The sequence below is a fragment of the Ahaetulla prasina genome, chromosome 11 (genome assembly GCF_028640845.1).
Source record: "Ahaetulla prasina isolate Xishuangbanna chromosome 11, ASM2864084v1, whole genome shotgun sequence".
In the NCBI taxonomy this organism is placed as follows: domain Eukaryota; kingdom Metazoa; phylum Chordata; class Lepidosauria; order Squamata; family Colubridae; genus Ahaetulla; species Ahaetulla prasina.
The window spans coordinates 18,841,175-18,868,409 of record NC_080549.1 but is presented as its reverse complement, the minus strand read 5'-3'; the positions used below and the strand labels follow the sequence as shown (position 1 = coordinate 18,868,409).

Below are 27,235 nucleotides of genomic sequence, written 5' to 3'. Positions count from 1 at the left end.
AGGATGTCTTACCATTATTTCTACACACTGTTATCTTCTTGTATTTTCTTTAGCTGAACGGACAAGACAAATCACCTATCATTTATCATTAGAAAAACCATGGAAACTGCACCATTGGTTCTGCCAAGCTTTGGGATAAGATAGTTGCAGAGTGCCTGTGGTTCTGATTTTTTTTATTGGGAAACTGTAATTTCCTGGTCATGATATATTCCACATATGCTTTCTATATGTGTTGATTTTTAATTGCAAGCTGCTCGTAGTCATTGAGGAGTTGGGCGGCCTTAAAATCGAATTAAATAAAACGTACACTGTTTTTGTCTCTTCCAGGTGTATAAATTTAAGAAGCCTTACTCTGTTGTTTTCATGACCTTGCTGGATCAAAAATGGAGCAAATGGACTGTAAACCTTACCAGCCCCTATCCAAAGCTAAGCATGAAATGGATCTAGCTTACACGAGCTCTTCAGATGAAAGTGAAGATGGGAGAAAAGCAAGACAGTCCTACGAGTCGAGAGAAACCCTAAATGAATTTGGACAAGATCTCAGACTCAATTACAACAGCCATAACCGAACAGGAAAAGGAGTTGATGAATCCACACAAGGTACGTTGAACCATTTGTTGTGACAAGTAGCATGTCCACATTTACCTCAGGAGTTTTTCTTCTTGTAGCTCAGTACTCATCATTAATTGGTTCTGGGAGGTGCGATGAGTACCAAAAATGATGAAAACCAAACAGATATTTCCCATAAGGAATAAAGTAGTGAGTCACAAGGCAGCCGAGTGCTTGTGTTGTCTATGTGTTGAATACTAAGCAAACAATGAGTTCTCATCAGTGGTGAAATCCAATTTTTTTCACTACCGGTTGTGTAGGTGTGGCTTGGTGGGCATGGCGTAGTTTGGTGGGCATGGCAAGGGAAGGATACTGCAAAATCTCCATTCCCACCCACTCTGGGGCCAGCCAGAGGTGGTATTTGCCAGTTCTCCGAACTGCTCAAAATTTCCACTACTGGTTCTCTAGAACCTGTCAGAACTTGCTGGATTTCACCCCTGGTCCTCATCATCATCTTTTAATGACCCCATAATCCCTTGCAGGGTGGAATCTGGGCAACTGAATGGAGCTGAGTGTTTACTGGCCAGATGCCTTTCCTGTCCCCAATGCAGAGTTATATTCAGCAGATATATACTCATTGTGCCCAGAGAGAGAAATATCTGCCTCTACCTATGATCGAACTCACAGCCTCCTGATTGTGAGGTGAGAGGTCCACCTCTAATCCACCACACCACTCTAAACAAACAATAAGTACCGGGACAAAATTTTCACATTAAAATGCATTGAGTATCACTTTTGATGAGTTTCAAAACAATTGAGTAACAAGTTATCACTATATTTTACATGACCACCCTTGGAAATCACTTTCTGTTCTAAACCATACTGAGTACCTGATTCAGGTATATTCTAAAAGTTTCTAGCCTCTAGGGCTAAATTATTACATACAATAATGCTGTCACACATCCCTAATAGTCCATATGCATTTTTAGACAATGTTGCAGCTCAGGGCTTTATTGAGAAGTATGGATGTCTATCTAGAAAAATGGAAATGGAAGCTGGGGTGGCAAAGTTGAACCTCATAGCTCAAGAAGCTGGCAGGGATCAGCTTTAGTAGTTTCCCTTTAGTGCCTGGCTAGGTGGCTTAGTGGCTAAGACATTGAGCTTGTCGATCAGAACAGTTGGCAGTTCGGCAGTTCGAATTCCTAATATAGGTCTCCTGCGTGAGCAGGGGGTTGGACTAGATGACCTCCAAGGTCCCTTCCAACTCTGTTACTATTACCTGTCACCCTTCTGACAAAAGTTCATTTTGATAGTTAGCCCTACTGTACAAATCAACCATGTTGAGAATGGCATCCTGTTGTGCCTCGCTCACCCCCCTCTCCGCAGCCGGGCCCCTCTCATCTCCTGCCAGACACTGATAGTACAAAAGAATGTCCTGGCATGCCTCCAACCCCCAATCCTGGCACCATGCCCGGACAGTCTGAGCAAGACGAATGGCCTGACATGCCTCCAACCCCCAATCCTGGCACCATGCCCGGATAAATGGAGCAGCTGGGCCCCTCCCCCACAGCATGTGAGCCTGGGGAGTGTGAAGCCAGTCACGAGCTGGAATTGCTGACAGCTGGAGGCTGGAGGGAACCACGCTTCCAGAGAGTGGAGAGGCGACGTCAGCGAAAGGAAGGGAGGGGCAGGCCTGGATAAGTGCTGAGTCATGGAGCCACACTCCATGGCCTATATAAAGGATCTGCTTTCTGGCATTCTTTGAGTCAGGCAAAGTCTAATTTGGATTGCTGAAGTCACATCCTGATCTCCTGCCTGCCCTGAGAACTCTGACAGAACTTTAGCAAAGCTGCAGAGACACGCTTGATACGGACTTCCCCAACCCGGCCGTCAGAGGAGGAGTGGGACACGACACATCCCTTCTCCCTACTTGATGTTTTCGTGAGAACATCTACAGCCTGCTTACAAAACTCCTAATGTGCTTACTAATGTTCAGTGGAACACCTTCCCTCCTGGATTTGTGGGTGCGCCATCCATTGTCAAAAATAGACTGGACAACCATTTGACTGGGAGGGTATAAGGCCTCATGATTGGAGCAGGAGATTGGACTAGAAGACCTCTGAAGTTCTTTCCAACTCATGGAACATGATTCCATGAACTTTACTAGTCCTTAAGGCTTCTTCCATTAGGATTAGGATCTTCCCAGTCATAGTATCCCATGGAAGGTCAGGTTGATTCAATCTTTATCATGCTCTCAAAGAAAATGAAGAATTCTATAAATTTGAATACAATTCTGTATTTATTATTTTGTCTTGTTTTGATAATGTCTTGATTATTTTGTAATGTTGATTTTTATACCAGTGGCTCAAACAATATATTGTTTCAGAAGATCCTTGCAGGCAAAGTAAATTATGAATAGATATAGTAAGACTGGACTGGACTGGACTAGAATAGAATAGAATAGAAGCCTCTGTGGCTCAGACTGCTAAGACAGTCTGTTATTAACACAGCTGCTTGCAGTTACTGCAGGTTCTAGTCCCACCAGGCCCAAGGTTGACTCAGCCTTCCATCCTTTATAAGGTAGGTAAAATGAGGACCCAGATTGTTGGGGGCAATAAGTTGACTTTGTATATAAATATACAAATAGGATGAAGACTATTAGTAACATACTGTAAGCCGCCCTGAGTCTTCGGAGAAGGGCAGGATATAAATGCAAATTAAAAAAAATAGAATAGAATAGAATAGAATACAATAGAATCTTTAATATCACTTTGAATGTACACTAAATTCTGCATTCATTAAATTAAATTTCATTGCATACGAAATCAAAGGATCACCACCTCCAATATACACTACATAACCATGACAGACTAAATAAATAAATACAAAAGTGTGCATACATATACTCGCATATATTATATGACCCAGAGGAACAACTCAGTCTAGTTGGATGTATACATGTACATGGTGAGAAAAATGAATCTTGCAAGTTTACCAGGCAGATGGCATATGGAACAAAGCTGTTACAGAATCTGGTAGTCCTGCTAGAAATATTTTGAAACCCCCTCCCAGAGGGGAGAAACAGAAACAGACTGTGAAGTGGGTGTGTGGGGTCTCTAACAATGCTTTGAGCTCTAAGCACTTAGTGCTTATAAGCAGCATCCTAAATAATGGGAATCAAGCTTCCTATAATCTTCTCAGCTGTCCTTACCACTCTCTGTATGGACTTTCTATCTGAGGCTCTGCTGCCACCAATATCAATAGGCTTTTGGCATGATATTTTTCCACTAAAAGAAGGTGGAAAAATTCTATTTGATCTACAATCTCTACTTGAAAGAGATTTTTGTATCTCATTTTCTATTTTGAGAAAACATTGAAATGTGTTTCTAAAAAGAGGATTGCTGTTTGTTTTCCTAGCTGATTTCTATCATATTTGTTTGTCGGCACCTTTTTAAAAAAATCGACACTGAATACAGAATAGATTTTTTGGGAGACCATTATTTAAGTTAACATTCTATACAAGTGTTGCAGAAAATCAAATACTGGTTGTTGTTTTTTGTTTGTTTTTTTCTGGAGTGCTCAATGCACAATAAATTGCAGCTCTGCAGAAGCTTTTGTTAGAAACTTATCACTATGAAGGAAACCCTAAGATTGAATGAATACAAATAAACGGAGAAAAAATTTTTTTCCCTTTAAAACAGAAAAATTTTCCTAGGGTGATTTACAAGTAGCATTTAAAACTAACCAAGCTAAATGTGTATACAATTATAAATGTCAATTTAAACATTAAAAGAGTACCTTTGAACCACCAATCAAGCATTTAATGAAAGAGGATCATTGTGTGTGTGTGTGTGTGTGAACTAACTCAGAACCCAAGACTCAAAAGCGTAGGTGGGATTTATGTTATCATGACCTGGAATGCTAGAATGGGATATTTTCAACCCAAACTGTAATTAGTTACTTATGGGGGAAAGAAATGGAGATGACCACCACATACTAAAACCGGCTATGACTTTTTATTTCTTTTTACAACCTTGTAATCCTTGATTCGGGGTGGAGTTGGGGTGACCGGGTGGAGCTGAGCATTTACTGGCTGGGTGCCCTTCCTGACACCTACACGGAGTTCACAGCAGATATTATCTCTTTGTGCCCTGAGAGAGAAACATCTGCCAGTACCTAGGATCGAACTCTCAACCTTCCAAGTGGGAGATGAGCATCTTCACCACTAGACCCCCACACCTCTAGCAGAATAAAACCCACAGGCACTCCATTACTTTATTTTTTTACATGAACAATACCAAATTGGAGAAGATTGACTTTTTCCACTCTCTCATCTTGTTTTTACAACATAAAGATAATTTCTGATAGAGGACATTGTTGAGTCCTCTATCAGAACTCAACAAGTGAGATGTTTTGGACCCTTTATTGAAATCTTCCCTTCAATTCTGTTATTTTATGTTATTGGTGTCCAAAAGATCAAACTTATCTGATAACTACAGTAATTTTGGATTCTACAAAGGGGAAAGAGAGCACATCAGAACACTCTCCAATAATATTGGACTACAAACTAGGGCATACAAAACCTTTGCTAGACCAATTCTTGAATACAGCTCATCAGTCTGGAACCCACACTGCATATCGGACATAAATACAATTGAGGAGTCCAGAGATATTTTACAAGAAGAGTCCTCCACTCTTCTGCTCACAACAGAATTACCTTATGACACCAGGCTTAGACAACTTAGAACTACGCTGCTTTTGGTCTGACCTAAATGTAGTACACAAAATTATCCACTACAATGTCCTACGATGACTATTTAAGCTTCAACCGCAACAATACATCAGCACACAATAGATACAAACTCAATGTAAAGCGCTTCAAACTCGATTGCAGAAAATACGACTTCAGCAACACAGTGGTCAATGCCTGGAATGCACTACCAGACTCTGTGGTCTCATCCCAAAATCCCCAAAACTAACCTTAGACTGTCTACTGTTGACCTTACCCTATTCCTAAGAGGTCTGTAAGGGGTGTGCAGAAGCGCACCAACATGCCTACCGTCCCTGTCCTACTGTCCCCATTTATTCATATCCATTTCATGTATTCATAATCATGTTTATACTTATATCTGTTATCTAATACATGCTTGACAAATAAAATAAATAATAAATAAATCAGAACACTGCCAAGTTAAGAGGTGACTGTTGCTCTTAATGGCTCCCACTCTAATTACAGAGTGAATGTGACTTTTTTTTGGTTTTAACCATGTATGTGAGTTTAAATTCAGCCTTATGACCAAGGAAGGGAATTAGGACATGATGAAACTGCAGCCAAATAGCAACTTTGGAAAAACATCATTTTTGTTGATTTACTGAAAAATGCAGGTTAGCTTTTCTCATCAGTTTCGCATATTTTTTTGCAGTTTTTGAAGCCCACTCAAATCTGAGGACTCTGGGAGGCCTATGAAAGAATAGAAAAGAAAAGGAAGTCAGCTGAAAACAGTATATTAAACATACTGTTTACATAGTCCCTTGTATGTAAATGGGAGCCACAGAATAATTTTTAATAAGGTTAAGAGGATTTGCAAAGTTGTAAATAACTTTATTTTTTAAAAAAAATTGTAATATGGAAACCAATAAAGGAAGAAATACTGATTTGGGGTTTTTTTCCACCCCTCTTCAATGTAGTGTTAATTTGATATCTTGAGCTGAGATACAAATCTAGCATTAATGAATGAATGAATAACCAAATAATTTGGAGCAGGCTGTAGAGGGAATGGATTTTGATATTATCAAATAATTATGCACTGGAAGTCTGTTATCCTGATGAAATTAATTTCATAATCTGACTTTTTTTTTATTAGTGCACCAATGAATAGGAAAATTCTTGAGTAAGTGCAGTTATGAATTGGCACTTTAAACAAAAGAATAATATATTAATGTGTACTTCAGTACATTGCTAAATTGAATAGTGGATAAGTGGCAGTATATAAAACAACAAACAACAACAGCTGGGTAGTTTACTAATCAAGCTAAATGAATACAGTTTTTGGAGGAATAAATGGAAGGGCAGTTGATTTTTTTTTGTATGTGTTATTTGTTTGTATTTGTGTGTGAGCGAGCGAGAGAAAGAGAAAGAGAGAAAGAGGAGAGAGAGAAGAGGAGAGAGTACATACCTATTGATAACCGAGCTAACGTTTAAATGGCTTATCTATAAAATTCACCAGGATTTAGGAGTGCCTGGTTCAGATAGCAAGCTCATTAATACAAAGCGAGTGGAGGAAAGAAGGCAAAGTTGTAGATCAGACACATGGATGGTGATTCTGTCTCTTGGATTTGTGCATTTATCCAAAACTATACAGCATGATATAAAAGGGTGGCTCAGTGGCTAAGACACCGAGTTTGTCGAATCCCTACGTGCCGCATAATGGCGTAAACTCCTGTTCCTTGTCCCAGCTTCTGCCAACCTAACCTAAAAATGCAAGTAGAAAAATAGGGACCACCTTTGGTGGGAAGGTAACAGCATTCCGTGCGCCTTTGGTATTGCCAGCCACATGACCACAGAGACATCTTCGGACAGCGCTGGCTCTTCAGCTTTGAAACGGAGATAAGCACTGCCCCCTAGAGTTGGGAACAACTAGCACATATGTGTGAGGGGAACCTTTACATACAGCATGAAATAATTCTGGATCCAAATCATAAGACCTATTGAAATAGGATGGAGGGTCCAGAACTGCCTTCTAAAACAAAGAAAATAAGATGGAGAACTCACACTCTTCTAAGAAGCCTTCAGATAACATTCCTGACACTCAAAATCTCTCTCGCACATATATTACAAACATTTAAATCCCACTGGATAACCAAATCCCATCCTCACTAGGTGTCGTGTCCCACTCCTCCTCTGACGGCCGGGTCGGTATCAAGCGTGGCTGCAAAGCCTCTGCAGCTTTGCCAAAGTCCTATCAGAGTCCTCAGGGCAGGCAGGAGACCAGGATGTGACTTCAGCAATCCAAGTTAGACTTTGCCTGACTCAGAGAATGCCGGAAAGCAGATCCTTTATATAGGCCATGGGGTGTGGCTCCATGACTCAGCACTTATCCAGGCCTGCCACTCCCTTCCTTTTGCTGACGTCGCCTCTCTATTCTCCAGAAGCGAAGATCTCTCCAGCCTCCAGCTGTTGGTAATCTTAGCTCATGACTGGCTTCACATTCTTCAGGCTCAGATGCTGTGGGAGAGGGGTCTAGTTGCTCCGTTTGTCTGGGCATGGTGCCAGGGCTGGGGGCTGGAGGCACATCAGACCATTCATCTTGCTCGGCCTGTCCGGGCATGGTGCCAGGGCTGGGGGCTGGAGGCATGCCAGGACATTCTCCTGTACTATCAGTGTCCGGCAGGAGATAAGAGGGGCCCGGCTGCGGCGGGGGGAACGAGCGAGGCACAACACTAGGTGTTGTGACCCTCTCTTCAACCATTGAACAATGGCCACTTGTATTTGATAATTCGCTCCAAATTAGTAATAGAACGGTATGGAAAAAGAGCTTTGTAGCATTTAGCCTCAAGTTCTTCCCTCTTCCCCTCTCTTCAGTTGAGTCTTTCACCCAGCTAAATCTTAAAATACACACACACACACACCATCAGCCATAGAAGGAAGCCTTCCAGACAGGTTGAGTTATCAAGACAAAGATCTGTTGTGTGTGTTAGAGATAAGACAGTTCAATGGAACTAGCTCAGAAAGTATCCTGAACCAAGCCAGCTCGGTGAGGACTTTGGAACTAGAGTCAGAATTCAGAGGGAGGATGAAGCAGAAGCTCAGACAGGAAAACCGACCTAGAACTAAGGAGAAATTTCCTGACAGTGAGAACAATTATCCAGTGGAACAGTTTGACTCCACAAGTTGTGGGTGCTCCATCACTGGAGGTTTTTAAGAAGAGAGTGGACAGCTGTCTGTCTGAAATGGTATAAGGTCTCCTGCATATGCAGCGGTTGGACTAGAAGACCTCCAAAGCAGGGGTGAAATGTTCCCGGTTTGGACCAATCTGGTAGTGATGGTGGCAGGTGGTTCGGAGAACCAGTAGCAAAAATCCCTGCCCCCCCCTGCCCATTCACAGCTGAGCCGTGCGATCATTAGAGGTTTTTTTAAAAAACTTTTAAAAGCATTTTTTTTCTTTGGCCAAAAAAATGCTTTTAAAAGTTTTTAAAAAAGCCTCTGATGATCGTGTGGCTCAGCTGGGATCGTCAGAACCTTTTAAAAGCATTTTTTCTACAACCTCTTTGGCCGAAGAGGTTGTAGAAAAAAAAATGCTTTTAAAAGGCTCCCCTGGTGATCCCACCTGAGGTGCCTGATCATCAGAGCCTTTTAAAAGCCTCTGATGATCGTGTGGCTCAGCTGGGATCGTCAGAACCTTTTAAAAGCATTTTTTCTACAACCTCTTTGGCCGAAGAGGTTGTAGAAAAAAAAATGCTTTTAAAAGGCTCCCCTGGCGATCCCAGCTGAGTTGCCTGATCATCAGAGCCTTTTAAAAGCATTTTTTAACAACCTCTTTGGCCAAAGAGGTTGTAGAAAAAATGCTTTTAAATGTAAAGTTAAAAAAAAAAGTTGGCCATGCCCACCCAGTCACATTACCCCCACACACACACCAAGCCACGCCCACAGAACCAGTAGTAACAAATTTTATATTTCACTCCTGCCTCCAAGGTCCCTTCCAACTCTGTTATTCTGTTCTGTTATTCTAATAGCTGGGAGCATCAGTAGTGCTAAGAGGTGAAACCAGCACAGAGCCCCACATCACCACAGGTAACCATCCAACACTGTTTAATAACTTTGACTCTACCCAACGAGAAATCGAATGAGAAGCCAAATTTGCCATGGAGGATGAAATCAGAGACAACCGATCCTGGCTGAAAACATTCTGAAATGCCATCCAGCCAGCCACCAAGGGAGCTTACCTGAGTGGTTAGGCCTTTGGTCGAGGAGAAAGGAAGCTTCGTTTCTCTGCACTCCACAATTGGGAGAATCAACCTGTGTTAGTGTTGGACAAGTTTAATGCAGGGGTGGGAAGTCAGATCTACCTGTAGAAGGTACAATAGACAGAAGAAGGGAAAAAGCTGGGCTCCCACAGAAACAAGATAAATTTCTACTGGTAGTCCTTGACTTAAGACCACAACCGAGCCCAAAATTTCTGTTGCTCAGTGAGACAAATGTTAAGTAGGTTTCACACCACTATACAACCTTTCTTGCCACAGTGGTTAAACGAATCACTGTAATTATTAAGTTAGTAATATGGTTGTTAACTGGAATCTAGCTGTTGTGACCCAAGCCCAAGAAGGTAGTAGTAGATGCACTCAGTTCAAAAACAAACAGACTTTATTAGAACAGCTGAGAATTAACTCATTCTCAGCGTAGCCCAAACTAAATCAAAGCAAATTCTTTATAACACAAGTCTTCAGTCTTATCACCAACCTTGGTCTAATTAGGCAAACTGCCAGAGGCTTTTCTTGGCAAAAGTTCAAAAGCAGAAGACGCCGACAAGAAATAAATGCAGCAAGACAAGGAGCAAGGCTATCAACGTTGTTTTCCAGCAAAAAGCCCAAATGCCGTTGCTGGTCTTTTAAACCTTATGGGAGGGGCCAATCATCTTTTGGCCCTACTCCCAAGTTGTCCTCTTTGCTTGAGCTGCTCTTGCCTTCTGGCAGCTCTTCTCATGCGTGCATTAGGAACAGGCTCCTCTTGTTCCTCTGCCTCACTACTATCAGTCTCTGGAGGCTCTGGAGTCCACACATCACTCCCAGATGGCCCTGGTCCCATCTCTGCCTCTGACACAGAGCCCTCATCCGGGCCTTCCCCAGCCTCCAGAACTGGCCCATGTTCTTCCTTCAGCCTCATTGCTGTCCGACTCCATTGCCAGCTCCGCAGGCTGCTGGCGGACCACAACACTAGCTTCCCCATTGACTTTGCTTATCAGAAGGTCACAAAAGGGGATCAAACAGCCCCTGGAGCACTGCAAAAGTCATAAATGCAGTTCAGTTGCTAAGCATCTGAATGTTGATCACGTGACCATGAGGATGCTGCCAGAGTCATAAATATTAAAAATGGTCAGAAGTCACTATTTTTCAATGTTGTTGTAACTTTGGTCACTAAATGAAGTGTTGTAAGTCAAGGACTAGCTGTATATTTCTATTGGAAGCTGAGAGAAGGCGTGAGAAACCCACAAAAGCCTATAAGAGCAAGGTACATAATATATAGAAATAAGATATAGAAAGCTTTAGCGAGAGAGAGAATAGATCCCCACATAGATGCATCCCAAAGCAATACAGATGATTGATGTGTAAGTAAGAGCCATGCATATTTATAGAAAAAAACACCTGTGTTCCCATCCTCCGTCCTAGAAAACAAATCTTTATTTTTGTACCATAAATCATCCCCTTCAACAAAGGGAGGGGGAAAAGTTCCTTGCTTTCTTGTTTCTATGCTTTTCCAAAAGGAATCCATAGCAAGCAGGAAGTTAAATGATTGTGACAAGACAGGACAATGTAGTTTTCACTTGGTGACCTCCTAGCCTTTTCCACATCCTTTCAAATTCAAATTGGAGGTCTTCTTGTCCAACCCCTTGCTGAAGCAGGAGACCCTATACCATTTCTGATGAGTAGCTATCCAACCTCTTCTTAAAAACCTCCAGTGATGAAGCCCCCACAATTTCTAAAGGCAAGCTGTTCCACTGTTGTTTTCCGGCAAAGAGCCCAAACGCCGTTGCTGGTCTTTTAAGCCTTATGGGAGGGGCCAATCATCTCTTGGCCCTACTCTCAAGTCATCCTCTTTGCTTCTGTTCTTGCCTTCTGGCAGATCTTCTCATCCTCATTGTTAGGAAGCTTCTACTCAATTCCAGATTGTTTCTCTCTTCGATTAGTTTCCAACCATTGCTTCTTGTCCTGCCTTCTGATGCTTTGGAAAATAGGTTGAGCCCCTCTTCTTTGTGGTAGCCCCTTAAATACTGGAAGACTGCTATCATGTCATTCCTAGTCCTTCATTTCTCTAGACTAGCCAGACCCAAATCCTGCAACTGTTCTTCATACTTTTTAGTCTCCAGGCCTTTAATCATCTCAGTTGCTCTTCTTTGCGCTCTTCTCTACACTTCAGATTACAGTTAGGAGAAACTATGCTCGTTTTCTAGGTAGTTTTAGCAAAATGCTTCCCAACCTAACTTCTATAACTTCTCGTCTTTTTTCAAAGTCCTTCGCAGACTGTATTTGAAGTCTCCTTCTGGATTGTTGCCATTGTTAGATTAGAATGGAAGCAGGTGTCCCCGCCCCCTCTTCTGCTCTGCAGTGGCCTTTAAGGAGCAAGCAAGAACCCCTCCTTCCTGCTCAGGAAGTAATGTTCTAAATTGAATGGCCAAGCCACTCCGGGCACCATTCCAGGCAGTGGCAAGAATCAATAAGAAATGGCATCATTATTTTGATCTTAATAACACTCAGAGTCCCTTTTACAATTCAGTTATACTTTGAAAACCATCAAACGTGAAAACAGAACTGACTTTTCTGAGTAAAGCAGTCCTTATTTAAAAAGTGGTGGGGAGGAAGGGAAGACGGCAGATCAATGAAAGAACAGATTTAGTGAAAGCGATTGGCAAGCTAGAAGCTAAGCACAGAATGGACAGGTAATGTGCCGCATTACGATTACTGAAGATAACGGGAAATAAATTAAACCTGAAAGATATATACCAGACAAAAACAAAAGGGAGGGGAGGATTAATGGAAAAGACATGGAGGGTGGGAATTCTCCAAGCTGGTTAGATGGCTTGCAAGTTAAGTAGGACGCATGTATTATTTCCTAATGCAAAGGATTTAGAAAGTGACAGAAGAAATGAGCAAGAGTTTCTGAATTTTTAAAGAGGCAATTTGAAGTTGATGTTCAGAGTTTCTGACTAGCCTTAATACCCCTAAATTAACCCATTAGTCTAAACAGATTGTTCTGATATATACATCTGGGCAGGTTTGAAAAGAAGATAAAAGAAACATTATAAAGAATTTGCTTGAATCTTACCTTCATTTTTTTTTTTAAAGGTTAGCTTTTGCATTTGGCATAGGTTTATTTTTAAACGCAAACCACAATTTATAACACTTTTAATCTGTAAAGAGAACAAAATGTTAGGTAAATACTGATTCTAATTGACCCAAAGCTTAATTAAATACAAATTAGAAAATATTACCCACAGCGGTTTTATCTCTGAAATAACCATGAAATATTTCCAATCGGATGAAGCAGGAGCTGTTTCTGAAAGGAAACATTTTGATAAGAGATGAGGAACAATTAAAATGATTAATAAGGAATGAGGATCCTAGAACTATAGCTGATTAATAACTGAATAAAGACCAATCAGAATGATAGAAAAGAAAGATTTGGATTTCCAAATTCTTTTATCAAGAAAAAAGGTTATAAAATGCAAAGGTTTGAGTAAAAACTGTGGGAAGAAATATCCATCTGGTTCAAATTCCAATCCGGTAGAAAGGCACTGGACACAAAATGGAGGCTGATTGGAAAGAGGATCCATTTACTGATGAACAGAAGCACATGTTTGTGGTTCTGGTGCAGTTGACCACATGGAGTTGAGAGTGTGTGTGTGGGGGTATTTATACTGTCTCTTGGGCTTTGCAGTTGAGCTTCCTGTTCCTGTACAAGAGCATGTATTCTATTGGCTGTTGTCAGACTCCCATGTTGGCCATGTACAAATCCTAGGACTTTGTCTCAGCTACACTTGGTTGAAGTTTGGGCTGATGCAATGAAGGCTTGTGTTGGGCAATTCCTTTTGTGGCTGAGGGCTAATCTTACCTTTGCTCAGAGCTTGCTGCAGGGAATTTCCTTATGAATAGAGCGATCTCTCTCTTTATCTGTTAAGTGCTGACATGCGCTGAGGGCTATTAAGAAAGGTGGGGGCTGCTTTCCAAGAGCATGTTTCCATTTCTCCCTTTAAGGAAATACAATATTCTGCCTTCTTAATATTTCTCAAAATATTTCATTCATTCATGAGCCACGTTGGTACGGTGGTTAGGGTGCAGTACTGCAGGCTACTTCTTCTGCCTGCCGGCTGCCTGCAATTTGGCAGTTCAAATCTCACCAGGCTCAAGGTTGACTCAGCCTTCCATCCTTCCGAGATGGGTAAAATGAGGACCCAGATTGTTGGGGGCAATATTGTGACTCTGTAAACCACTTAGAGAGGGCTGTAAAGCACTCTGAAGTGGTATATAAGTCTAAGTGCTATTGCTATTCTTCTAGGAGAAAGATGGGTGCTAACTTTCTACAAAATAAAAATAATTCCAGAGATAAGACTAGATATAATTCTGCTGTTCAGGTTCAGTTCTAAGGAAGTAGTTGTATTTTGCAGCTATAGGTAAGGCACCTGGCACTGTAGTTAAGGCACTTGGCACTGTTTTGTTTCTTCATAACTGCTGTCCTTTCCCTCCTTCAAAAGGCTATTATTGGCAGCTGATCTATAGGTCACTACCACCACAGTTCACTTAATTCGTTCAATATTATCTTTTTATGTTTTGGTTATCTATTTTGGTTATCAACTACTGCAGGTAGTAGACTCCTGAGTCAGGAAAGATTCTGTCTACATATGTGAAATAACAAAAAAAAAATCATCTTAGAAGAATAGCATAACACTTAGAGTTATATACTGCTTCATAGCGTTTTTACAGCCCTCTCTAAGTAGTTTACAGAGTCAGCATACTGCCCCCGACAATCTGGCTCCTCATTTTACCAACCTTGGAAGGATGGAAGGCTAAGTCAACCTTGAGCTGGTCAGGATCAAACTCCTGGCTGTGGGCAGAGTCAGCCTGAAATACTGCATTCTAACCACTGCACCACCACAGTCCTAATGCAACATCCAATCAGTTACAGCACTAAAAGGTAAAGGTAAAAATTCCCCTTGCACATATGTGCTAGTTGTTCTCAATCCTAGGGGGCAGTGCTCATCTCCGTTTCAAAGCCGAAGAGCCAGCGCTGTCCGAAGATGCCTCCGTGGTCATGTGGCCGGCATGACTCAATGCCAAAGGCGCACAGAACACTGTTACCTTCCCAGCAAAGGTGGTCCCTATTTTTCCACTTACATTTTTTACGTGCTTTTGAACTGCTAGGTTGGCACAAGCTGGGACAAGTAATGGGAGCTCACCCTGTTACAAATAATGGGAGCTCACTAGGGATTCAAACCAATGAACTGCCAACCTTTCGATCGTCCCTTGTTACAGCACTAGCAATAGCTTTAGACTTATATACTGCTTCAGAGTGCTTTACATCCCTCTCTAAGTGGTTTACCAAGTCAGCTTATTGCCCCCCAACAATCTGGGCCCTCATTTTACCCACCTCAGAAGGATGGAAAGCTGAGTCAACCTTGAGCCAGTCAGCATCGAACTCCTGGCAGTAACAGTAAGTTAGCCTGCAATACTGCATTGTAACCACTGCCCTACCACGCCTTTAAGTATCACCAGGTGTCATTCTTGGGTTTGGGGTCTGACAGATCGTTACATTTAATTTAATTCATCTGAAGTCATATTAATTTACACTTAGTTCATCTTAACTCTGCCACTTCTTCTCACCCACTCCCCATTTATTTAATTACATTCCCTTTCTGTCAAGGGACGTGGTGGCTCAAGGGCTAGGACATTGAGCTTGTCGATCGAAAGGTCGGCAGCTCAGTGGTTCGAATCCCTAGTGCTGCTGTGTAACGGGGTGAGCTCCCGTTAGTTGTCCCAGCTTCTGCCAACCTAGCAGTTTCGAAAGCACGTAAAAATGCAAGTAGAAAAAATAGGGACCACCTCTGGTGGGAAGGTAACAGTGTTCCATGTGCCTTTGGTGTTGAGTCATGCCGGCCACATGACCATGGAGACGTCTTCGGACAGCGCTGGCTCTTCGGCTTTGAAACAGAGATGAGCACCGCCCCCTAGAGTCGGCAACGACTAGCATGTATGTGCGAGGGGAACCTTTACCTTTACCTTCTGTCATATTATATAAGCTGCAATCTCTCAGTAACTTTTGCAAAGTATGAAGGGGCATGTCCACGTTGAGGACTGTGATCTTTCATTGTGCTTTTCTATTAAGAGAAAATGATGGCAGGGCTGTGTATATTGAAAAACATTATTAGATTCTGTGTAATGGTGCTGGAATAGATTTCACATAAAAGTGCCTTATGCCTTTTTTCCTTCTCTGGTGCTATGTTACTCAGGGTAACAAAATGTGCTTATTTACAGATGAATTTCCAGGACACGTTAATCACTTTGAAAACTTTTCATTGCTCAATTGTACTAGGAAAACAGGACATTTTTTTTTCTTTTGCGAATTAGGTAGCCAAACAACTTTGAGGTTTTCACGGAGATTCTCTGCTATAGCTTTTTTAATTTGTTCCTTGTATTTCAGATGTATTTATTGAATTTATTTCGGGCTGCAAATATTTATTCTTTGCCACTAGAAAGAGATGATGAGATTTCTTTTTCAGAAAAACAAATTCAGGAAAAAACATCATGTACTGCATGCAACATTAAGTATGGGAGAATTAGACATCTAATACACAACTTGGAAAAAAAATAAAATAGAAGGGATCCTTGGTGCTGCCTTGGTGTTTTCTTGCAGAAGTTTCAATACCCGACTAGGTAACATCATCAGTGCTAATAAGGAGTGTTGTTTGCTGTCAGTTTATATTCTGGTGGCTTGGCTGTCAGTGGGGGTAGTCCTAGATCAGGCCAAGTCCAAAAATCAACCATCAATATACACACAGATATTAAGAACATCTATAGACTATGCAAAAAGAGATAATCAACTAGCCAAAAAGAGAACAAAAAGACACAAGCGCCTCTCCACCAGCAATCCGCACCCAGATCATCATAGATTAACTCCAAGGTCAACATCAGACCAACAGTCAAGGAACTGCCAAAAAGCCAACAGGAAACAGCTCAACCAAAGAAGACCGCCCCCTCTAAGACTGCCCCCCACCGACACTGACAGGGCAAGGCACCAGAATATAAACTGAGAACAAACCTCACTCCTTACCAGCCTTGATGACGTTACCTAGTTTGGGTAATGAAATCTGCAAGTAAACAGCCAAGCTCAGAGAGCACCAAGGACCCCTCCTTTCAACCCTGAGCTACAAGTATTCTCCTTTATTAATAAAACAGAACTTCTAACAGTTGAATGATTTGAGTTTCTCACATCAGAATAGACAATGAATAAGGAGGGGCATATAATGTCTACATCTTATCTAGAATGATATGAAGCACTTTCTGTTGCCAGAAATGTCCTTGTTATCTTTTCTGAACAAGGACATTCAATCTACAGTGGTTTGTACACTAGTAACTCACTAGATTAGTGTAATTCACATTGTGAGGAGCTTCATTAACTCATGGATTGGAAGTTACAAATGATGCAGAATGCACAAACCAGATTATAAAAAATATTTCTGGTTGCTGATGGTTTATTGTTTTTTTGTTTTGTTTTTTTGAATTTATATCCCGCCCTTCTCCGAAGACTCAGGGCGGCTTACAATGTGTTAAGCAAGAGTTTTCATCCATTTGTATATTATATACAAAGTCAACTTTTATTGCCCCCAACAATCTGGGTCCTCATTTTACCTACCTTATAAAGGATGGAAGGCTGAGTCAACCTCGGGCCTGGTGGGACTTGAACTTGCAGTAATTGCAAGCAGCTGTGTTAATAACAGACAGACTTAGTCTGCTGAGCCACCAGTAACATTTCCAGTCATCCACCTGACCAGAATCTTGTTCTGCTATGGATATCAAAGGCCCTAAAGGATTAGAAACTAAGATGGTCATCAGGCTGTCTTTAGTCTATTGGCAGTGGAATAATCTGGAAGGTCCTACTCCATTTTTTGAGACTGACAACACCATTTTTGGATTACTTACATAGTCCTCTTTGTGGTGTCCCCTTCTCTGTGTTGCTGAATTTCCCCTGAAACCCATAAATTCTCTGCTATAGTATTTCTCTTCGAGACTTTTCATTCGTAGTTTTATATTTTTATTCTCTCCTGTATTTTTCCTCTTCATCTAATTTTTTTATTTCTTTCATTATTTTTAATGAATTTGAACGATTTTTATTTTTAAAATCTCTTTGGGGATAGAAATACATAAAAGAAGTAAAGATGAAAATTAGCTGATATAAACAAAGAGGTTATTATGCTTATTAGATTAGGGATTAAATCGTTAGGAATACAAAAGGACCTTTTTTTTTAAAGAGAAAAATTGAGATGAATTGAGGAAGCTAAACTGACTTTATTACAAATCAAGTGGCTTGAAATATTTCATTTCATTTCATTTCATTTATTAGATGTTTATACCGCCCTTCTCCTGAAGGACCCAGGGCAGTTCACAGTCAAATAAAACAGTAAAAAGTGCACAATAAAACAATAATTAAAAAACTTATTAAATATAAGGCCAAATTAAAATCCATTTAAAACCATAAAACCCCATAAAATTTAAATCCAAATATTAAAAACTACTAAAAATTTCTATGCCAGTCCTACGCGAATAAATAGGTATATCTTCAACTCACGGCGGAAGGTCCAAAGGTCAGGCAGTTGACGGAGTCCTGGGGGAAGTTCATTCCAGAGGGTGGGAGCCCCCACAGAGAAGGCCCTTCCCCTGGGGGCCACCAGCCGACATTGCTTGGCAGACAGCACCCTGAGGAGTCCCTCTCTGTGAGAGCGTACGGATCGGTGGGAGGCAATCGATAGCAGTAGGCTAGCAGTAGGCTACCGATACAAATATTGTATTAATATTGATTGTTTATTAAACAAACATACAGTATACAATATATAAATATTGTACATTGATTTTTATAAGCATATGTATGATAAGGAAATGTTTACAACATAATATCCCTTAATCCTATAAAATCAATTCTAAAGAGGAGAAATGTTATTTTTCTAAAACATTGTTTTGCTTTGCTTTGCTTTTGCTAGATTGCTACACTGGCAAACCATATTGACATTTGTATTATGTATACTACCTGCTTAAAAAATTCCAGAGAAACTCCTTGGATTCTATCAGTTTCTTATATCTTGAGGTGTAGTCAAGATAAAACAAATCCGGTTGTCATTTTTACCAGGTTCAAAAATAAGAGCATTGTGAACTGGATCCAGACTGACTCAAGATCAGTTTTTATCTTTATAAATACCATGAAGACGTGGTATTAAACATCTCTGAAAGTTAAATGTTCTAATGAATAAAATAAATAAAAGTGTAGGCAAGATAATATTAAAACTGGGGTTATTTGCAGATTGTATAAACAAGTGCCCTATTGAAATTAATGTGTGGAGTTGGTGGCAATTTAAATTGCAGCATTTATTTAAGTGGAAATCAAGAGGGAATTTAAGTTGGATGCATCCCATAGTTTCCACAGGGTTTCCTGAGTTCATTAATACAATCCAGAAAATTCATTTATTTGTTCCTTCACTCACAGTATTTACATATTGTGACTCCCCGTAGGTTTGCAAGAGAGTGAACATAGGACCCATAAAAGGAATTAAGATTAATAAAACATCATCATTTAATTTTAGAGTCCATATTAGGTAACCATATCCCAATGCATAATGGCTGTTTGGTTAAAGACACTGAGCTTGTCAGCTGGACCTGAGTACCATGTGAAAGTGTGAACTCCTGTTACCTGCTCCAACTCCTGCCCACCTAACAGTTTAAAAGCCTACAAATGTGAGTAGATTAATAGGCGTCACCTTGATGGGAAGGTAACAACATTCCATGCACTTTAGTGCCGTGATGGTGAACCTATGGTACACGTATGGAACTAATGCCCTAGTTCAGCTCTGGCATGCCAGCTGATTTTCGGGTCTTCTGGGCCCACTGGAAATTGGGAAACAAGCTTTTTCTGGCCGCCGGAGGGCCTCCAGGGGGATGGGGAAGGCCATTTTTGCCCTCCCCAGGCTCCTAGATAGGATCTGGAGCCTGGGGAGAGCGAAAAATGGGCCTTTCAGTCCCACCGGAAGTCAGCATTTCTGGCCTCTGGAGGACCTCAGGTGGGGGTGGGGGTGGGGAAGGCTGTTTCCTCCCTCCCCAGGCTCCAAGAAAGCCTCTGGAGCCTGGGGAGGGCGAAAAATGGGTCTACCGGGCCCACCGTACCATCGTGTGCCAAAAGCGAGCCGAGCATGGGGGGAGTCACGCGCGCATGCATGGGGGGGGCACATTGAATTATGAGTGTGGGCACACATGCGTGTGACCGCCCCCCCACACACACTCTCCCCACTTTTGGTATGCGACAGCAAAAAGGTTCACCATCACTGCCTTAGTATATAGTCGTGCTGACCCCATGACCATGGAAGGTTCTTCTGACATCACTAGCTCTTTGGCTAAGAAACGGGTGAGCACCGCCCCCTAGAGGCAGACATGAGTGGACCAAGCGAACCAGCCTCTTTTTTGAAAGCCTCCAGTGACTAACTTCTGAAGGCGAACTGTTCCATTGGTTGATTTCTCTCACCATTAGGAAATTTCTCCTTAGTTTTGGCTTGCTTTCTCTCCTTGGTTAGATTCCATTCATTGTTTCTTGTCTTGTCTTTTGGTTCTTTGGAAAATATGTTTGACACCCCCCCCTCCCATTTTGTAGGAGCCCCTCAAATATTGGAACACTCCCTCAGTCCTTCTTTTCATTAGCAATAGCACTAGCACTTAGGCTTATATACTGCTTCACAGGGCTTCTTTACAGCCCTCTCTAAACCAGGAGTCTCCAACCTTGGTCCCTTTAAGACTTGTGGACTTCAACTCCCAGAGTTCCTCAGCCAGCTTTGAGGAACCAAAGTTCCTTTGTTGAAGTCCACAAGTCTTAAAGGGACCAAGGTTGGAGACCCCTGCTCTAAACAGTTTACAGAGACAGCCTATGGCCCCCAACATAAGGGCCTCTGTGGCTCAGACTGGTAAGACAGTCTGTTATTAACACAGCTGCCTGCAATTACTGCAGGTTCTAGTCCCACCAGGCCCAAGTTTGACTCAGCCTTCCATCCTTTATAAGGTAGGTAAAATGAGGACCCAGATTGTTGGGGGCAATAAGTTGACTTTGTATATAAATATACAAATAGAATGAAGACTATTGCTAACATAGTGTAAGCTGCCCTGAGTCTTCGGAGAAGAGCGGGATATAAATGCAAATTTTAAAAAAAACCAATCTCAGTCCTCATTTTACCCACCTGGGAAGGATGGAAGGCTGAGTCAACTTTGATCCTGGTGAGAGGAAGGATACACTCTTTACAAAGTCTCAACATCTTTTTTTATATTGTGTTGACCAGAACTAGACGCTGTATTCCACGTGTATTGTATTCCAAGTAAGCTGAGTCATTGGCTGCATATAGTTCTGATTTTCTGGTAGAACGAATGGAAGAAAAATAGTTAAAAGTGGGTTTTTTTCTCTCTCTCTTCCCCTCTTCGGGCGATGATATTAATGTCATACATTGTTCATCATACTTGACAGTATCAGAGAAGCTGGCAAAGAATGATCAGTTCTATTTGCACAGGAAAAAATGAGATTGATGGTTTTTCCGCATCTGAGGAAAATTCAGCAGCAGTTCTGAATGTACCATTGTATTAAGCAAAAACTGACACTTGAGATAATTCTGTGGATTGATATAGAGAGAAAGCAAGAGAAATGGAAAATGAATGTAAACTGAAGGATTAAATGTCCATAATCTATAAATGTTTCATAGAAGATGTTTTCTAACACTTCTATAATGTGACTATTCTATATTTTCCAACAAATGGACCATGAACCGCCTAGAGCTTTGTTTTTTTGTTTTTCGTTTGGTCGCTGACTGTAAATCCAGTAAGAATAAATAAGTTACGACTTAAATGTATGCATGGTAACAGCAACAAAAAAGACATTGAAGCAACAATTTGAGATTTGCTATGGAATTTAATGCATGCAACAGGCATCAAAGCCATTCTCTTGATTCAGTCCTAATCATATTCAATCAAATTTATTGATAAATTTTAATCTGGCCATTTCATAATGGAGCCTTGTTTGTATTTCTTAAGGGAAATAATGGCATTTATTTATGTATTCATTCATTCATTTATATATTTATGTATTTACTGCCTTTATTATTTTTACAAGTAGCTCAAGGTAGCAAACATATCCAACACTCCTCCTATTTTCCCCACAACAACCACCCTGTGAGGTCGGTTGGGCAGCGAGAGAGAGAGGGACTGGCCAGCTTTCATGCCAAAGGCAGGACTAGAACTCACAGTCTCCTGGTTCCTAGGCCAGCACCTTCACCACTGTAACAAACTGGCTTCTCCTATCAATGTTCTCACTCAGTAAAATGCACAACAAATTAGATATGCTTAATGAGTTTGTATCCTATCTTCTTAGCATGTTTGCATCTATATGTATGTACATCAGTAGTGGTTTTCACTTACCTTTGCTACAGGTCCTTGACATTACACTGCAACAGTCATAAATATGAGTCATTTGCCAAGCATCCGCATTTTGATCACTTGATCACGGGGGTGCTGCGAAGGTCGTGCTATTATAACTTGGGACGGTCATTAACTGAACTGCTTTAAATCAAAGACCACCTGTATATCTAATAGAGTTTCTTGTTTTCACTTTTGGGAGTAGCAATAGCACTTAGACTTATATACCGCTTCATAGTGCTTTCCAGCCCCCTCTAAGCGGTTTCCAGAATCTGCCTCTTGCCCCCAACAATTTGGGCCCTCATTTTACCCACCTCGGAAGGATGGAAGGCTGAGTTCAAGCTTGAGCCTGGTGAGATTCGAACGGCCATCTCGGCAGTCAGCAGAAGTAGCCTGCAGTACTGCACTCTAACCACTGCACCACCATGGCTCATAAGTACCAAACCAAAGTCAAAAATACACAGAGAGCCCAATTTGAGGATAAAGATAAAAGTCATGATATTTTGAATATGAGCTTTGCACCATGAAATGAAAATCGTTGAGAAGCAGCATTTCTTAAATTTGGGGATAGGGGAAATAACTCCCATTTACAAAACGGCTCCCAATTTTTGCCACTCGTGAATGCCTTGTCAAATTTGGGGGAAGGGGAAATTAACTTTCATTTTAGGATGCTTAAAGCTTTTTATTATGTAAAAAAATTATAATGGTTTTTAGAGAGCTTGGATCCCAGGAGACCCCATTTGGGGGAACAAGAGTCATGAATGATGCAACGCGTAGTGCAAAATTGTCAGTTACTAAGCACAAAAGGCATATTTTGTGGCCTAAACATTAATGAAAAAAAGTGAAGAAAATTGAAGCGGAATGAATAGGAAATGGAAACGCTAATTGTTCGGAGACAGATAATTGACACACAAAGCTATAATGAGTCTTTGCTGAACTACTCAGGAAGCTTCGATAGAAACTAGTTTTAAGGTTGTTACCAGGTTGGGTTGGGCTGAGATGGGAACAAATGAAAATATAAGAAGAGATGAGACGCTTAAGTTACCAAGAGCTCCAAGTATGAAGGCTGGAAGATTAAAGCAGACAATAAAAATAATTCAGAGCTGTTGCTTGAAAAAGGGCGTCTGGTGGCTCAACAGACTGATGCAGTCTGTTATTAACACAGCTGCTTGCAATTACTGCAAGTTCAAGTCCCACCAGGCCCAAGGTTGACTCAGCCTTCCATCCTTTATAAGGTAGGTAAAATGAGGACCCAGATTGTTGAGGGCAATAAAAGTTGACTTTGTATATAATATACAAATGGATGAAGACTATTGCTTAACACAATGTAAGCCGCCCTGAGTCTTCGGAGAAGGACAAGATATAAATTCAAATTAAAAACAATAAAAAAAATAAACTTCATGTTATCACCAAATTCTCACAGATGCCATTCTGTTAAAGCAAGAGTGTCAATCCGGCTTGCAGTGTGCTTAGATCTGGCCCATGGGCCCCACCCTGGAAACAGCAAAGGCCTGTCCGGTAGTGCCTCTGCCAGCAAAAATGGAGGTTGAGAGCCACTCCGTTTTTGGCCACGACGGCCTCCTGCAGCCCTATGCCAGTGAAAATAGAGCGCAGGGAGGCCGTGCACAGGGTCCCTGAGCTCCGTTTCCAGTGACAGAACACTGCAGGAAGCTGTCGTAATCGAAAATGGAGCCTCGACAAGTGACATCGAGCTGGCCATCCAAATCAATGATTTGGATGAGGGGTTAGATGGAGAACTCATCAAATTTGCAGATGACACCAAGCTGGCAGGAATAGCCAGCACTTCAGAAGATAGGCTCAAGATATTGAAGGATTTTGATAGACTTGAACATGCCTTGGTAAGGCCACACTTGGAATACTGCATCCAGTTTTGGTTGCCACGATGTAAAAAAGATGTTGAGACTCTAGAAAGAGTGCAGAGAAGAGCAACAAAGATGATTAGGGGACTGGAGGCTAAAACATAAAGAATGGTTGCAGGAACTCGGTATGTCTAATTTGATGAAAAGAAGGACTAGGGGAGACATGATAGCAGCGGTCCAATATCTCAGGGGCTGCCACAAAGAAGAGGGAGTCAAGCTATTCTCCAAAGCACCTGATGGCAGGACAAGAAACAATGGTTGGAAACTAATCAAGGAGAGAAGCAACCTAGAACTAAGCAGAAATTTCCTGAATGTTAGAACAAGTGGAACAACTTGCCTCCAGAAGTTGTGAATGCTCCAACACTGGAAGTTTTTAAGAAGAGATTGGATAAGCATTTGTCTGAAGTGGTATAGGCCTAAGAAGGGGGCTGGGCTAGAAGACCTCTAAGGTCCCTTCCAACTCTGTTATTCTAAATGGTTGTCCAATCTCTTCTTAAAAACCTCCAGTGTTTGGAGCACTCACAGTTTCTGGAGGCAAGTCGTTCCACTGATTAATATTTCTGTCAGAAAAAGTTCTAACTGTCAGGAAATCAGAACCATGTCATTGTTTCCATGTCACAAAAAACCAAGGTTGGTGTGAGTTTGGGAAGGTGGGCAGGTTGTTACAGAATGAAAATAAAGTGGTCCGCCTTCTAAGTTTTTATGTTGATCCTGGGAATTGCAGTTCTAACCTGGGAAAATCCTATTTGGAATGGCAGGTTGATTTAACGTCATGATATTAATTCTCATGTTTAGGTTTATAGCCTCTAAAAATAGAACTCTTGGACTGTGTTGGTTGGAGAACTTATAAATACATAATGAATAAAGTAAATGTGACTACATGCTGGGTATGATTATGTCTGATGCCATGGCTCTGAATTTCCTCCAGCTTTTGTTATATCTTTGAACTGGCCTGAACTCTGAATTCTGCCTCTAACAGCAGCATGCCAAAGGAGACTTGACGTAGCAAAACTCATTTCAGTCAAAAGGTAGAAACATGACATCCAGGCCTCTGTGCATATGAAAGGCTAAATCTTACAACACTCCTCCCTTTCCCATTTGATGTCTGTGGAGATTCTCAGTCATCCAGGTCAGGGTTGCCGCAAAGATGCTTTTTCAAAAGCCAGCTGGATTTTGTTTTTTTCCTTGAAGATGTTTCACTTCTCATCCAAGAAGCTTCTTTAGCTCTGAAGAAAAGCTGAAGAAGCTTTTTTGGATGAAAAGTGAAATGTCTTCGAAAAAAAATCAGAAAGTCCAGTTGCCTCTTGAAAAAGTACCTTTGGACAGGTGTGGGATGCTGCGGGTTCTCAGGGGTTCGGGAGAACCTCTAGCTAAGATACTGTGCAGTTCAGAGAACCCCCAAATCCCATTCCTGGCTGGCCCCACCCACCCCACTCCACCCCTCTCAGGAGTCCCCACACGGCCTGTTTTGGATGCAGGAGGCCTTCAGAGCCTGGGGAGACTGCCCCCCCACCGCCATGGTGCAGTAGGCAGACTAGGGCACACCCACCATGGCCATGCCCACCCAGCAACCAGGTAGTGAGCCCCTTGCTAAAATTTTTGAAGCCCACCCCTGTCTTTGCAGTTTCCCATTTGATATTGCAGATAGCTGGAAAACTCTTGCACATCAGGGGTGAAATGCTCCTGATTTGGAACGGATCGGTCAATCCGGTAGTGATGGTGGCGGGTGGTTCGGAGAACTGGTAGCAAAAATCCCTTACACCCCCCCGCCCATGTCCAGTCCACCGCTTCCCTGCTTGCCACTTCTTTTAAAAAATGCTTTTAAAAGGTAAAAAAAGAGACTCTGACGATCACAGCTGAGCCACGCAATCATCAGAGCCTTTTTTTACTTTTAAAAGCATTTTTTTACAACCTATTTGGCTGAATAGGTTGTAAAAAAATGCTTTTAAAATTTTAAAAAAAGATTGTGCGCCACAGCTGATCACTCTCCCCCCCCCCACGCAATGTTCTACTTACCTCATGCCTCCTTTTGGTGTGCACTATGCACACACACCTTGCATTTGTTGCACTCATGTGCAGCCAGCAAACCAGTAGTAAACCAGTTTAAATTTCACCAGTGTTGCACATCCATAAGAAATTTGATAGTATAACAATTTAAACACTTTAAACAACATTGTTTAAACCAGAGTGGGTTTCAGCAGGTTCTGACTAGTTCTGGAGAACTGGTAGCGGAAATTTTGAGTAGTTCGGCGAACCAGTAGTAAAATTTCTGACTGGCCCCGCCCCCATTTATTCTTTGCCTCCCAAGTCCCAGCTGATCAGGAGGAAATGGGGATTTTGCAGTATCCTTCCCCTGGATTGGGGAGGGAAAGGAGAGTTTATAATATCCTTCCCCTGCCATGCCCACCAAGCCACACCTTCCAAGCCATGCCACACCCACTAAGCCATGCCCACAGAACTGGTAGTAAAAAAATTTAAAACCTACCACTGGTTTAAATACTTTAAACAAGATTCCAAAACAAATAAATAAGAGGGAGGAAAAATGAACAGGGTTAGAAAAACTGAGCTCGCTTTTGTCTTCTTAAAAATATGGCATGGTATATTAGCGAAGTCTTGGGAAACCATACACAAAAAACCCCATAATGTATCTTTTTGACATGTGTGAACATTTTAGGCCTAGGATGGGTATTGTCAATTTATTGTCAATTTTCACAGCTTTGTTTTCAAAGGAAGATGAGTTTTAAAAGGTAGGGAGCTCCGTGGCCAATTATTTTCACAGTTTTTCAAAGGATGGGTTCTCAGAAGATAAATTTAAAAACTAAAAAAATATTCAGTCGCCTGGGAGAAACAGTCTTCTTTATTGCAGGGAATCCACGTGCATATTCTCCATAAGAATACACTCTTCATCTCAAAGGACCTCTCAAAGAGGACAAAATACCTTGATCAAATTGAAGTTACAATCGATTGTAAAGTTTTATTGTCTTTGTATTTATTTGCATTTTGTATTACCGTGTTTTCCTGAAAATAAGACCTCCTGGATAATAAGCCCTCCCCTGAAAATATTTAACCGCAAGTGCAACCGGTTCCTGCCATTTCCTCTGCTTAAGGTTAGGAAGACAGAGCTGGAAATCAGGTAAGACAGCCCACCCCACTCCACCCCTCTCAGGAGTCCCCACATGGCCTGTTTTGGATGCAGGAGGCCTCTGGTGGCTCAACAGACTAAGCAGTCTGTTATTAACACAGCTGCTTGCTATTACTGCAAGTTCAAGTCCCACCAGGCCCAAGGTTGACTCAGCCTTCCATCCTTTATAAGGTAGGTAAAATGAGGACCCAGATTGTTGGGGGCAATAAAAGTTGACTTTTTATATAATATACAAATGGATGAAGACTAT

General features: G+C 41.5%; 1 protein-coding gene across 1 annotated transcript in view; it reads left to right on the top strand.

Annotated features, from left to right (window-relative positions):
* Positions 1-27,235, top strand: part of TENM1 (teneurin transmembrane protein 1) — a 544,190-nt gene that overhangs the window by 142,657 nt on the left and 374,298 nt on the right. The window contains exon 2 of the mRNA XM_058196608.1: positions 328-600. Coding sequence (XP_058052591.1) covers positions 384-600 — 217 coding nt within the window. The 5' untranslated portion in view covers positions 328-383. The remainder of the gene's footprint in view (positions 1-327; positions 601-27,235) is intronic.